At 38.2% G+C, this 15,359-nt stretch overlaps 1 protein-coding gene across 6 annotated transcripts in view; it reads right to left on the reverse strand.

The window, feature by feature from the left end:
- Nucleotides 1-1,822: 1,822 nt before the first annotated feature.
- The window catches only part of Adgrg6 (adhesion G protein-coupled receptor G6), a 135,817-nt gene continuing 122,280 nt past the window's right edge, over nt 1,823-15,359 (reverse strand). For 4 of the 6 annotated variants that reach the window (XM_047558126.1, XM_047558129.1, XM_047558127.1 and 1 more), the window contains 3 exons: nt 9,833-9,934; nt 8,940-9,092; nt 1,823-4,696 (listed from right to left, as the gene is read on the reverse strand). In XM_047558126.1, the coding sequence (XP_047414082.1) occupies nt 4,518-4,696; nt 8,940-9,092; nt 9,833-9,934 (434 nt within the window). In that variant the 3' untranslated portion in view covers nt 1,823-4,517. Of the gene's footprint in view, nt 4,697-7,150; nt 7,197-8,939; nt 9,093-9,832; nt 9,935-15,359 lie in introns of all 6 variants that reach the window. The other 2 variants (XM_047558130.1, XM_047558131.1) reach the window with 1 other exon arrangement.

Raw genomic sequence — 15,359 nt, forward strand, 5'->3', positions numbered from 1 at the left:
GTTAATCCCCACCCCCTGAGACTTGTGACCCCCGAATGCCAGTCATCAAACCACCTTACTCTATTGACTTCTGCAGGGGGCCCCTCGTGGTTGAGTCTGGTCCCTCTTCCTTCTACTGATCCCTCCACAGTCCCCTGCCTAAAGCCCCACCAGGATCAGGCTCCTTCAGGCCTCTCTTGTGCCCACTGACCAGGTGAAGCCCCTCCAGTCAGAGGCGGCTCTTCCATGATGACCTGGTCTCAGTCTCATCATCCTCCACCAACCCCTCACCACACCCTGCAATCAACCAACCTCAACTATTTCCACTCGCTGCCCTGGACTTTCCAACTTCTGTGCCTGGAATAACTTTCCTCATCCCCAGGAGAGCCAATCAGAATCAATCAGAACTTCAAAGACCAAATCATTACTCATGCCTTGCCCGTCCAGAGCTTTTCCATGAAGCTCTGGAAGCGTCTGTCTGAATCTCCCAGCATTGATCCTGTCCTTGGATTACCATCCTTGACAGGCTGCAGGTTCTTTAAAAGAGGCAGCCAGGGTGCTGAGTTGGAGGAACTCAACTTTGAAGCCTCCTCTTGCCTTTGCAGTGGCCACATTCAGGTTACTTACCATTTATATCCACCAGTTATCCCAAATGAAAGGCAAATATCTGCACTTCCTCATAGAAGTGTGGCATAAATTACACAAGAGAGCAAATACACATCTGGCACCCAATCATGTTTGTGGATTTTATGGTTTTCTTTTTCTATCAGGTTTAAATGACTCCATTTAGGTTGGAGCTATCTGTGATAACAAAACATGGTTTTTTTTTCGCCTTTTGTTTTTGACAGGCTATAGACTATACATGCAAACATTTGAAAATTCTTCATCTATTCTTGTTTTTCTCTAGGGAAGCAAAAAAAAAATTGTTGCATGAATTAGTTTTCCTTGAAATGAAGAGGGAGGGAGAGAGAAAGGGGAAAGGAAAAAAATGAAGGGAAGTTGGAGGGCGGAGAGATATTTAATGCTTTTTAGATGAAAGAGGTGGAATGTTATTCAACTGAAAACACAGGAGTACTTCCAAAACTCTATTTATAAAGCTCCATTCCTTCAGATTTCAAAAATACTGTAAACACAGGTCAGCCTGCAAATCAAATAAGTGTTTCTCATCTCCTCCCCACACTTCCTGAGGTAACCTGCTCATGCAGGACTGTACAGGAGCCTTGGGCCACCGCCTGTTTTCCTAACATGGCTTGGCACGGAGTTGTGAACTTTGGCTCAGAAGGCCTGATTTCAAAGGGACCTGCCAAAGCGCCTCACAACTTAGCACTGGGCATACACTTCGCTGAGGAGGGTTATGAGCCAGTTGGGCTTTGGAACCCTGCAGCAAGGAGTTATCCTGAGTAACCAAAGTAAAAGGAAGTGGGGAGGTTGGTTCTGATCATACAAGTGAAGCTGGTTCAAGTTCATCATTTACTAAGTTTCCCACAATGAAAACAGCAACTGTAAATGTGAGAAACATATCGCAGGTCCTAACTTCTACATAATGTTACTGACTCAATTCCCTTTTGGGGATGCTGAAGACTTCCCCCACAAAGAAACCTGCAATACTTCCAATGTTCCACAGAGCTTGGCTTTGCATCCATCACCCTAAGAAATTCTAAGAACTTCAAGATGTATTCAATCCCAGCAAACTGGATCTCTTTGTCATATACTCATTCCTAGTGTTTGGCAAAGTAGTCCCATGTCACTGACTTAATTGGTGGCAGGTTATTTTCCAGTTGTCAAATAATCTTTTCTTATTTAAGAGTCAGAAATAGAAACATTCACTCATAAAGGAATCAGATCATCTGAAACATGAACAATATAAGTATTTATTTGAAAAACATTTTCCATTGAAGTAAATCAACACATCGGCTGCAGTAGCTTCTTCCGACTAATTCTACTTTGTACTCAGTCACTTTCATCCATCATGTTCAAAGGTATTGCTACAAAAAACTGTCACGACTTTTTTAGAAAAAAATATATACAATCTCTCTAATAGAAAGTTAATTAAAACAACAAAGCTAGCAATATAAAACTAAGATGTGAAACAGATTGACATTTATAAACACAAATAAATAAATATATACAAAAGAGTCTGTGCCAAGGACAGACAGGGAATATCTTTACAATGCAAGCAACGGTGACAAGAATGGCAACTAAACTAAAACTCTGACACAAGGCAGCTAACAAAGGGTGGGGAGATGAGAAGAAAAGACAGAGTTTCCATTGGTATTCTTCTAGAAGGTGAGTGTAGGCTGTTTTGTGCTCCCCAGTTAGACTCCTGCCCCAGTCTTCTGAGGGGCTGAAGGAAGGTGAGAAGGGGAACTGAGGAGAGAATTTGGCTCAGTCTTTTAACTCCACTTGTGAATGTTTCTGTGCAGCTATTTCTTCATTTTTTCCCCCTTACCAGCTTATTTAAAAATTTCTAAAGTGGAGTTGACATTGTCATCAAATACAAAAATAAAATATTTTCTCAGGTCTGGATGCATATGAGGAAAAATCAAAAGCAAAGCCATTTTTCAAGCTATATCTTAATTACTATTAACTAACTATGCACCTTGGGCAGAAATCTCACAGTAGAAAAGCTAATTAAACTCTATCATGAATGTCTAAGGTTTGGGGAAACATGAATATTCAGTGATGGTTTAAGATTAATTTTCATCTATATGTAAATTCTGGCACAATACACAGCCTGTTAATATATGCCTACAGAAAAGGATTTGGCTCTACTGGAGTGAATCTCAGTGACTTAAGGTTTACTATCTTTTGCTTCTCTCCCCTGAGAAAGCCAGCCTGGGCCAAGTTCTTTTCTGCCAAGATGGTGTTCCAGGCTGCTACAAAATGGAACAGCAGTAACAATCCACCACCAAATTCTCTCATTATCCTTTTGAGCTTGGTAGCTTCATGACTGAAGCTTAGCCAAAGGCAGGAGGCTCCTTGAGTTTCTGCATAGCCTTCATGCCCTCCTACATCTAAGACCAAGGGCTACCTGCTTTCATATAGAGGGCAAGGCCCAAGGGGCTCTGTTCTCACCTCCTGTTTTAAGCCAACAGGCTCTGCCCGAACTCTCCTTTCCACCACACTCACCTACTGCTTCCCTAAACTTGATATCTCTCAGAGAACCCAGAGAGCTGTAAAAAAGGCCCAGCCTGCACTGAAGCCCATTGCTAAGAAACTGGATAGGACTCCATAGTTTAACAATTTAACTGTGTTCTCCTACACCTTTATTACAAGCATGCATTACTTAGGACAGTTTGAGAGTTAGGTAAACTGTTTACTATGATGCATGGCTTGTATGCAGTAATCCATAAAAATAACACCAACTATCTTGCCAGACCTCCTCAGGATCCTCTATGCTATCATCAGAGGACTCAGTACAAATAGTTTTTAGACTAGCAGTTGTAGATCCACACATTTATAAATTATTTTAATTCACTGAGACATTCACATGTCTGAGTTTATATTCCTTGGAACAAAATTCTCAGTAGGGGTAGAAAGAAGCCTTCATTTACTTAACTGGAAATACCTTAAAGTCCTTAGAACAAAGGCCAAGACCACAACATCTCAAAGGTGTGTATCCTCAAAGGAATGACTGTTGTACACAGCATGACTAACAGAAAATCTCCTCCAACTCTTGGGTCTGTAGGCTCAATATACAGTAAAGGGGGAATGGCTGAAGTGTAACCTATTCATTGTTAAACAACCACAGGAGGCCCTGTTAATGGGATGTTATCACCAAACCATATTTAAGTGCATGGGATTTGATTATAATTAATGATGAAGTTTAAGCTTTAGGTCTTAAATGGAAGAACACAGAAATTTACATAGCCTCATATTAACTAGGACAATATTTTGGGAAAACTTTCTTTCTGGAGTATGTTATAATCCTGAAGGTTAAATATTTGATAGAAGAAAAAAATCCTTTTACTCTTTGGGCCAAATAGTAAACATATTTTTTCTATTTGTGGTTGAAATTTCATTGAGAAAGAAGAAAAATGCTGAAGCATTCACGGAGAGTAGCCCTGGATGGAATCTACAGGCAACCAAAACAGTTACAAATATTAGTACACTTCTGATTGTTGAGAAAGAGGATACAGAAAAGGGCCACATCCTCCTCACCAGGAGGTTGGTATATGAGCTCTAAACTAGAGTTCGTCCTTGGCTTTGCTCCGTCCCTCATTCTCTAATTTTAATGCCTTCCCCTGAGTTCTGATCAGTTTGATTCAATTACATATTCAAAAAATAATATTTCCCTTGCTTACTGAATCACATTGCTTTCAGTACTGAAGTTTAGTCGGTGGAAAGTCCTCTGTGGAAGAAATGCACTGATATGATAAATTGTGAATTTCACAAAAGCCTTCTTAACAGAACACACCCCTCATCTATATGCAGTTACCTAGGTAATAGCACATTTATATCTGCTAGTCATGGTTTTCACTGAATGCAGATCTTCACACTTCTGAAAACTGATTTGCCTTTTTCGTATATTAAAGACATTAAAATTTTGTGCTGTGGCTGAAGGTTTCTGACATGATAATGTTTTTATAGAAGTTATCTGAATGAGCATTGCAATAACCTTTGACCTTATCAATGACCTGATGGACAGGGATGATTGATGTTTGTTCTCCATCAGCATGGGTCAGTTTTGACAAGGACTTGTCCATGGAAGCACTGTCTGCAAGAAATGACATGAGAAATTAGGCTTCAAGATAAGCTGGAGACATGCCACAGGGCTACTATACTGTGCCCTCTGTTTTGTGCATCAAGAAGAACACAAAGGAAATGAAACTTTTTTTCATAGGTTAGGTAACAGGCAGCAACTAAAAATTTGCATTTTTCATCTTCAAAATGCATTCCTAACATTCACTGGATGTCTATTTGCCTTATAGTAATTTTTTGTGTTGTGATTTGTTATAGGAAAATATTCTTATAAGCATCGTATTTCAGAATCAATTAAAATAATAAAAATCTCTTCAAAAATGTATTCACCAAATGGCTCAAAAGAAATAATAGATTAGAATGAATCAAAATGTTCTGAAACATTCATGGAAGAAATGTGTGCTTTCTAAGATAAAGTTTTCCAAATAATATAGGAAAATGGACAGGAGAAAATGAGTTGATGGGCAGGAAGGGTTCATTATACTGTCTTCTCTACTTTTTACATGTTTGACATTCTCCATAATAAAAACTTTTAGAAAATTTAAAGAATTTTGGAGAAGAAAAGTGAATAAAAATAAACATGAAAGGCTGCTTTGAACACATTTTCCCATGGCTTTTAGCTTGTGAAATGAAGATAGCAAAAAGGACATCTCTTTATGAATTATTAATTATAGAAGTCAAAATTCTCTTTATTGGAAATACTTTAAAACTAGTTTTTGTTCACTTGCTACAGTTTCAGCAACACTATCACTAGTAAATAATATCAGAGCAATTGATAATGATGGACCACTAAATATAGTTCTATTTTGAATTTTTCAGTAATTATGAATTAAATATTACTTCCCTAGACCCAAAAACTTTGCAAAATTGGCTCAGATAGTGATCTGAAACTCATGTAAGCTCTTTTAACTATGCATACATGTGGTCATGTGGTCTTTTTTGTTTGTTTGTATTCTATGAATATCCTAAGTGTCTGCTCTCCTCCCCCTCCTAATACACTTTGGAGAAACATTACCCTCAAATTTACCCAATTACAGAGATTTCATAGCGATAAAGGATAAACTATGGTCTTCTACCAAGTGTTCAGTTCTGAAATCATATTTTTTCTACACACTGTGTAAGAAGCAAAAGCTATCCTGAAACACAGCTTTTGGGAATCCTACCTCCAAAACTGGAATGGTCGCTTTAGGCCTTTTATGTTCTGGGTAAGTTGGACCCAGAAAGTGACATGACAGAATATTCAACCATTGGTCAAAATCCTCATTTGTGATGATAGCTGCTGTCACTGGATACTATTCAAATGCTCAACTATTGACTTTTGTTGGAAGAGACACTAAACAAAAATGGGGCTAACCCAGGAACTGACACTCTCAGCTCACACTAAAGGAAGCCAGAAAGGTGGTTCATGGAAAGAACGGGCAGATGGCAGCATGGTAAAGTGGTTGAAGCATGTCCCAGTGCCGGGGAGAGAAAGCCTGGAGGAGTCACAGCCCAAGGCCCCACCCATCTGGCTCTCAGCAAGCTGATTGATTCTGAGCTTTCTTCAAGTTCACGTGTTCACTAGCCATTGGTTTTCCATTGTTGAGATTTTTCATTGACTTAAATCCTAATAATGAATGATTTGTACTTGATTTTTTTTTTTTTTTTTAAGAAAACTACATGTCCTGAGAGAAATGTCAAGGATATACTCTTTTTTGCTCCCTAGACAACTTCCAGCAGCATGTGATTTTAGGTCAGCTCCATTGCAAGGACATGATCCAATTTGATGGGGCTTCACATAAAAGGTAAATTCCAAACAAGGTAAAATTCTAAACAATGGACATGTAATATAGTGTGTGTATATATAAATATACACACATACTATTAACTATGATATATGTGGTTATATAGCTATTACTAGTATCTTTATATACTATTCTCAGTTTTCTGGTTAGATATTACCTTATGAGCAATAAGGACTTTGGTTACAATTGTAAATCTGAAAACCAAGGGCTAGAGAAATGAACTCCATTTGACCTATGCTGAAATTTCAAGCAGATGAAAATCCTAACAAAGCAGCTTAGAATGGACAACTTCTCTTTCATGACTTCTATGAATGTACCATGGCATACTCAAGAACCCACAAGAGCACTGAAAAGTAAAAAATAAAGGTAAAAAAAAAAATCCTTCTCTCAAATAACTGCTTTTTTTTTTTTTTTTTGTTACGTTACATCGTATGTGACCCACTCACTCCAGAGCATGGTACATTTCCTAGAAGGAGCAGCTTGCACACCCCATGCAGAGAAGAGCTGGCACAGCACACTGTCATTTGAAATTTCAGAAATTCCAGCTCAGTGCAGGAATATCATTGTGCTAGCTGAAAAGTATTATAAAGAACAAGCCATTTTGCTGGTGCAGCAAGAACCTTAATCCATGCAAATATTCCTTAGTAACTCGCAAAAATTCATGCATTCAAAAAGTGATAGTTTACCTGGATGATCCACTTTTGTTGAAGAAATGCTCTTAGGAGGCATTATCTACACCATAAACATACGAATGTCTGGATCAATTCCAAGAAATAAACCAACTAGATATCCATGAGGATATGCAGTGACTTTCTGCATACCCTAGTGATCCCCAGAACTGAGAACTGTCCCACTGTGAACTGACTGGGTAACCAAATTTATTATATCACATCAATAATTACATGAAGTTCACTATATCCTCATGCTAGTGGCCAGCAACCCTTCAGCCCCAAGGGTTCCATTTTGTTGATTAAGAGAAAGAGAAAAGCATTAATGCATTCTTAACAGAATAAAATTAAAAATATATACATTTTGAAACAACAGAGTGTGCCTTGGTACCTCCATTTCTGCATTTCCTCTTTTATCTTTGAGTCAGTTTTCCCCAGGATCCTATAGTCCTTTCCTAATACTGCAAAAATATCTGATATCCCTAAAGATCTACCTTATTTTCTCCTCCCTCTTGTAAGAGAAATTTCTTCAGGCTAGCTATTCTCAGCTATGGCAGAGGAAAACAATTTAATGAGTCTAAGTCCTCTTCACTCATTGACAATATATTAGTTATTTTCAATTTAGAAAGAGAGGGGAATTTAGTGTCTACTTTTAAGTTTAAAGAAAGTAAAAATGAAAAAAAAAAAAAAAAAAAGCCCATTCATTATAAGTAAAAGATTTTGTGCAAGGGGACTACCAAGCAGGAAGAAAAGTCTTAGGCTGTACACCTGTCATCAATTTCCTCACACAGGTATTTTCGAGCAGGGATGAACAGGCCTCTTAATTTTAGGTGAAACTGGGCACGTGACAAAAGGCTGGGCCTAGTGTTGCACACCTGTAATCCCAGTGGCTGGAGAAGCTGAGGCAGGAGGATCACAAATTCAAAGCCAGCCTCTGCAACTTAGTGAGGCCCTAAGCAACACAGGGAGACTCTGCCTCAAAATAAGAAACAAAAAAGAGGGTTGGAGATGTGGCTCAGTGTTTAAGCACCCCTGGGCTCAAGCTGGGGTACAAAGTCTATGCCTCATTCAGAAAGAGAATCCACAGCTTTCATTTGATTCCCCACAAACATCTTGCCAAGAAACTTTACAGAACTGCAGTTCTAAGTTGCTCCAAGCTTGTAGATCTTTCTACTAAATATTATTTCCATGGTGTTATTGAGGACTGTCCACAGACATGCTCAGTGACAAAGCATGTAGCTGCTGTAAATATGATGAGAACCAAGACATGAACAAAGTCACAGAGCTTCCTAAGTCCTGTCACCTTCCCTCTCTGTTCTTCCATATTTCATCAGTGGTTGCCAACAACTCTTCCAAGGCTTAAGGATTTAAGTTGTAAATAAAACACATCCTAGATGGCACTTCTTCCTGTTCCCATGCCACCCTGTCAGGTACTTTCATACCATTCTGAAATATTTTGCTTTAATTTCTATATTTTTTTAAAATAAAAATGCTAAAACTTTTTAAACAAAATATTCTAATTTTTTAAGAAAATTAAGATACCAATCAAATGATGAAGTTACATATAATGTTCTGAGTTGATCATATGGTTGTGCAGGAATAGATGGATTATAAAATTTTAAAGAGAATAAAATATTCATAAAGTTGGAGAAGATCTTCAGATAGATTTTATTTTCGTAAATCTAACATAAGCACTCTATCAGGCACTGTGATGCATCGAACTTCGTGATAAGCAGATTCTGCCATGAAAATGTTAACAGATGAGAGCTGTAGCAGAAAAGATCTTTAGGATGTCAGAATCACTCACCGGTGTGACTGTTCCTTTTGAAATAGGTAGTAGAGCTGGATTTAGATTTGGATGTAAGATAGGTTGAGTTAGAACCAATAGAACTTGAAGACAGAGATTTTCCCAGATTGTCAGAACTTTTCTTGATGATATTGGTAGCTGTCTTGCTCCAATCTGAAAGAAATGACATCATCCTATCAATCTCCTTTACAAAGAATATCATATGCTGTGTCCCAAAAAACCACCAGCGCATTGCTTTGCTTAATTTTCTGACATGCTAGCGATGGCTGGAGTAGGTATTGAAAAGGACTGGCATGCGGCTCAGTGGTTAAGCACCCCGGGTCCAATCCCTGGTCCCCCCCCAAAAAAACAAAAAAAAAACAAAAAAACAAAACCAAAACAAAACAAAACCAAAACAAAACAAAAAACTAAAGAAACAGAAGTTTCCCATTATGAACATATGTATGTATTATTTAAAATCTTACTTCAATATTGTAAGGATGAGAAGTTACCACACTGATAGTTAAAAAAAAAAAGTACTTTTCTTTAGATGCTCTGATACAGAGAGAAATCTCTTCACCTAAAAATGTAATTAAGAACTTCAAAAATGGGTAAAGGTGGGTCTGGTGTAGTGGAACCTCTGGATATCTGAGCCATCAAATTAGACATCGAATCTTAGGCTGATCATTTAAGCTACCTGGGATTCATGCTTCTCTGAAAAACAGGAGGGTTGGATCTGGTGCGCTCAGATCCCTTTCAGTCCCAACATTCCAAGATTCAACTAGGAATCTTCACATGCTCCACTCCTACAACTTGCTACCACTGGGCCTGGGCTGCTTTGGCAATGGAAGATGAAGGACGAGGGTTTCCAATTAATGTTAGGTGAATGCCCAATGATAGACCTGCCCCTTTACCTGAATTATCTGCTAAACGGAATCGGCCACAACAGAGATGCCGCCTCCACTGTTTCTGGACATTCTCCTTCATCGCACAGTGGAAGATAAAAATAAATAAGCCTATGACAATAGAAAATACAAACACTGAGGCCAACTGACACATTTTTCAAGATAAATCTTATTAAATATGTGTATTTGTTCTAACTTGAAAGTTTTCATGTCTAAGTTACTAAGGAACAAAGATCTTAAGGAAAGGAATCTCAGAGTGTGTAGCAGACATTCTAATCCTATGGAAAAGAACACAAAGGCTCAGATAAAACCAGAATCACCACATGGATCTGATTTCTGTCTTTGCCTGTTCTGTTCCACATTCATTACAACCTAACCTAAAATCTAAGCTTAAACAAGTAGCATTCAATTTAAAAAGTATTAGCTATTTCCCTTAAAAGCATGTAAAAACTGTCCATAGAATTTAGAAAAAAAGAGAAAACGGAAAACACTCATAAACTCATCATCTCTTTCAACTTGTATATTTTGAGTTATTTTACATATGCTATAGACACAATCAGTATATTGGGTTGGGATATAGAAAAACGGCATTTTTACAGGTTAAGCATGCCCCAAATCAGCAATGACATGTGACTCCACCTGACCCAATTTAGATTCATAATATTTTAACACAGAAATAAAATATTGGGCAGTAGTCCTCATATTTATAGCCACTACCTAGGCCTATCAGACACTAACTGTGCCACTTAGGCTTTGGAAATCGACCCACTTTAATCCTCTCTTTGCAGCCTCAGTTTTTTCCTATCTTCTATATTAGTTATCCCTATCACCTAATAAGCATATTCTAGTAACTCTCTAAAAAAACAAATTTTCCCTTAATCTCTAATCTTTCAGCTTCAACTTCATTTATTTCCTCAATAAAACTTCTTAAGTTTCTTTTTTTTTTGCTGCCTCCACTTCTTTCCTGTCTTCTGTTCCCAGCCTACTCCCCACAGGCTGCCATCACACCGGAGGTGCTCTGACTGCTCTGGACAGCAGGGTTCCCACTGCTGTCTTAACAGGCCTCTCAGCAGCAGCCAAACGATGGGAGAGTCCCTTGTTCTCAATGCCATTTTCTCTTAGTTTTCTATTCTCCTGGAATAATCAGTTGCCTTAGTAGATTATTCTCCTTTACTCTTTTTAATTTTTAAATTTTATTTGTTCTAATTAGTTGTACATGACAGTAGAATGCATTTATACATTTTGATAGGTTACATACATAGTGTAATCTCTCATTTTTCTGATTATACATACTGCAGGATCACATCAGTCATGCAGTCATACAGGTACATGAGGTAATAATGTCTGTTTCACTCTACCATCGTTCCTACCCCATACCCCTTTCCCTCCCTTCACTCCCCTCTACCTGATATAAAGTAACTCTATTCTTCCCTAGTCCCCCATCCTTAGTGTGAATTTGCATCCACATATCAGAGAAAACATTTGGCCTTTGGTTTTAGGGGTTTGGCTTATTTCACTTAGCATGATATTCTCTAACTCCATCCATTTCTCCTTTACTCTTAAAAAAAGGTTGACACATCTGTGACTCAGTCCTGGTTCTCCATCTCTTCTGTAACTCTACTCTCCCAGTAGATAATGGACTTCTAAACTATGAGAACCACATCTCTGAGGCCCAAGATTTTTATACTTGCTTCCACTTCCTTCTCTCCCAAAACACTACCAGAATTTCAACCACTTTGCTTCTAGGACATCTTCACTTGTCTGTATCTCAAACCCCAGATGTTGTGAACTGAAGGCTTCCTCCTCACGACCCTGCGACCGCTCTCGCCACCTTCTGTTTCTCAGTGCATCAAGCTCGCTCCTGCCATGCTGAATACTCTTCCTTCAGCTCTCTCCATAGCTGCTTCCTGCCTCATTCAGATCTTGATCAACTGTTGACTATTGATAAAAATGTTTTTATTTAACCTCTTATCACTCCCTTTCACATACCTATTTTCTTTGAGCAGTGAATGGTGCCCAATAGTCTTATCATCCTCATTTTTTTTTTTGTTTGATTGTTGCTTCCCAGTAGAATATAAACTCCAAGAGAACAGAGATATGTGTCTGTTCGACACTGTGCTGCCCGTTCCCAGAATGATGTCAAGGACTACGCAGGAACCCAAAGAACGCTTACTGAACGAGTAAATCATGGCAGCCATAATTCAGCAATCATGTATTCTACCTGAGTAGATTCCAATTTTACATGTGTGTAGAGGTAGGGGGGGCTAAAAATAGAACTGAGCAGTGCACAGAATAGCAGGTGTTGAAATACAGTGAAAATAGATATAAGGTCAATGTCTCTGAAAAGCACACCAGTGAGTTGCTGAGGTTCTGCCCTAATAATCCACCACACTAAGAATACCATATCCACATGGGGAGAGCTCTCTAGGGGGTATTGGGCTTGAACTGAACTTTGAGTAGGGTGGTGAGGGAAGTTTCCAAGAAGGTTTATTCTTTCAGTGACTTTTTGCACAGCCCTGCTAATCATGAGGTACTGTGTTTTAGGATTTGGAGCATCAACGATGAACAAGACCAACAATCCTAGTATTCATGGAGTCAAGGGTCTAGCATGGAATGACATGCAAGTGAAAATTACTAAAAGCTCTTTCATGGGACAATTTAAATTTACCTGTTCCTTTTAAATATGGAGAAATCTCGAAATGACATTGTAGCTTGTACAATTGAAAAAGTGAGGGGAAGTATGTATATACAGCTCTTTTGATATGTATAGTCAAATTTGCAAAATAAGTCCAAGGTTACACTTATGTGATTTATTTTTTTAATATCTTGACTCAAAATGATCCAAAGTTTTATTTTAGAAGAAATTACATTAGGATGAAGAGAAGGAGTTGCTAGATTTCTACACAATGGGCCCTGATCACAGTGAAATGGCTCTGGTGGATTCTCCTCTGGAGTCAGCATCTCTTTGGCCATTGATGAACCCATGTACAGTGCCAGAGGTACTGAGTATAAATTCCCACTGAAATTACTAAAGAACAATTAACTTTTGCCTTGTAGAGAAATATCACTGTGAAAGTGCTTACTACATTTTTTTCACTGATTTCAAACAGATAAACAGCCCTTTACAGAATTCCTGGGATATTCCCATCAAATTTATCTCTAAGAGGTATAATTAAGGTCTTCAGTGACAAAAGTGAAGTAATACTTTCATGATTATTATTATGACTATCATTTTATATGTAGTCATATAATATATATTTTTTCATTAATTATGTAATTTGTGAAACATTACTATCATTTTTATTTTGATATATTAAGTCTAGCTATATAAATATATATTATTTCATTTACTTTATTAGTAATAAGGTAATTACTGAAGGAAATATATCCTAGCAACCTCTTTCTTTCATCTGAAGTATTCTCAGGGTAGGAAAGTTCTAATTTAACAAAGGGAAAACTCTAATAAACATGAAACCATTTTTAGTTATCCAGAAAACCAGCAAACGGGCCCTTCCTGGAGCTCCCTCAGCTGCAGCTGGGAGGAAGAGCCTGGAAGAGACACCGGCATGCTGGCCTGGCCCACACAAGCACAAGAGTCTCAGAGTAAGGAATGATTTTCTTCCACAGTCAGCCAGACTCAGAAGCAGGCCCCAGGGGGGCTGTCCTTCTCCCCGGGAAAAGGGCAATGGTACCACTAATACATAAAATCCTTTAAATAAGCAAACATACTCTGTATCACCACTAGTGGGATAAAGCAAAAGTGTATAAATAACTTGAAAGGTTAATAGATCCTCTTAGTTTGTCAAGAGCTGGTGGCAGTTATGGAGTGAAGGGTGGAGGGCGAGGAAGTCTGAGGGAAAGCCACAATGACTGCTGGTGGAGGAGGCTGCAGGGCCCCTTATTGTGGGTTAACACCCACATATCAGAGAAAACATTTGTTTTTTTTTGGGATTGGCTTATTTCACTTAGCATGATAGTCTCCAGATATACCCATTTACCAGCAAATGCCATAAAGTCATTCTTCTTTATGGCTGAGTAATACTCCACTGTGTACATACACCACATTTTCTTTATCCATTCATCTGCTGGAGGGCACCTAGGTTGGCTCCAAGCTTAGCTATTGTTGAACTGTGCTGTTATAAACATTGATGTGGCTGTGTCACTGTAGAATGCTGATTTTAAGTCCTTTGGATATAGGTCAAGGAGTGGGATAGCTGGGTCAAATGGTGGTTCCATTCCAAGTTTTCTGAGGAATCTCCATACTGCTTTCCACAGTGGCTGCACTAATTTGCAGTCCCACCAACAATGCATGAGTGTACTCTTTGCCCCACATCCTGGCCAGCATTTATTGTTACTTGTATTCCTGAGAATTGCCATTCTAACTGGAATGAGATGAACTCTCAATGTAGTTTTAATTTGCATTATACATTTCATATATATGGGAGGAAAAAACTTCTGAGGTTGTACGTGGTGTTTTGAGGACACTGGAAGAGACCTACATCACAGAATAGCCTTTTCAGCTTTGCTGGGGACTACAGCATGAATTACTCTGAGAATCAGAAGTTGACCCCAGCCAGAAATGATGAGGTTAAAAGTAAAATAAACTGAATTAACAAAACATTTTTTTGGTTATGTAATGCTGCTCTAAATCACAATTACATAACATGAAATGACACTGTATATTTTTAAGCAGCCACAATTGCTTGTAAATATACAGGCACCAAAAAAGTTTCAGAGATACTGGCACGTAAATTAGATTAAAAATCTGAAACAGCTTCTCTAAGATTATGTAATAGAGGTTGTGTAAAAGTTCCATCTTTCACTATGAGTTGTGATGCTATGTGATAAAATTAGGTAATAAGCATGAGAAATAAGAACCCTTAGAAATGAACACATTTAAATTCTATGGTACTACATTTATTATATAAATATGACAATTTTTTTAGCCTTGAGATACATTTCCATTTTAAATCATAGTAAGATTGTCCTAAAAGGTTATTTTACTGTCCTTAGCAATGAGCCCTTTCAACATCAATTTACGTTAGTCTGGCAATAAATATTATACCAGAATTTCTTCAGGGCAAAATACCCCCTTCAGAGGTCAACAATGGGAAATGCAGTGGTAGGCGGTCACATCTGGATGTCAAACACTTCAGGGAGGGATGGCAGACACTGGAGAGAGAGACAAGAAGATGGAGGGCTATCCCCTCTTAAATCCTGAGGTTTCCCCGTCTCCTTATAGATCATGGTGCCTGAAGCAGAACTAAAGTCACAAATCTTTAATAGAGTTCTATGTTGACATCCACAGGAATCTGACATTTCATTCTAGTCTTTGTTCATCAATTTTTGCCCTTTGAACATCTTTGGATCACCCAGGAATCACCCAAACTTATCTCACTGACTAAACAGAAAGGGGCGTTGCCCACAAAATCTGGAAGCTAAAATTAAATTCAGAGTTAAAGTTTTTACTTCATCTTGATTGGCTTGTGTTACTTTCACGAAATCTTCTTGACTCACAAAAAATGATTTCTCGATG

Source organism: Sciurus carolinensis, chromosome 7, assembly GCF_902686445.1.
Source record: "Sciurus carolinensis chromosome 7, mSciCar1.2, whole genome shotgun sequence".
NCBI lineage: Eukaryota > Metazoa > Chordata > Mammalia > Rodentia > Sciuridae > Sciurus > Sciurus carolinensis.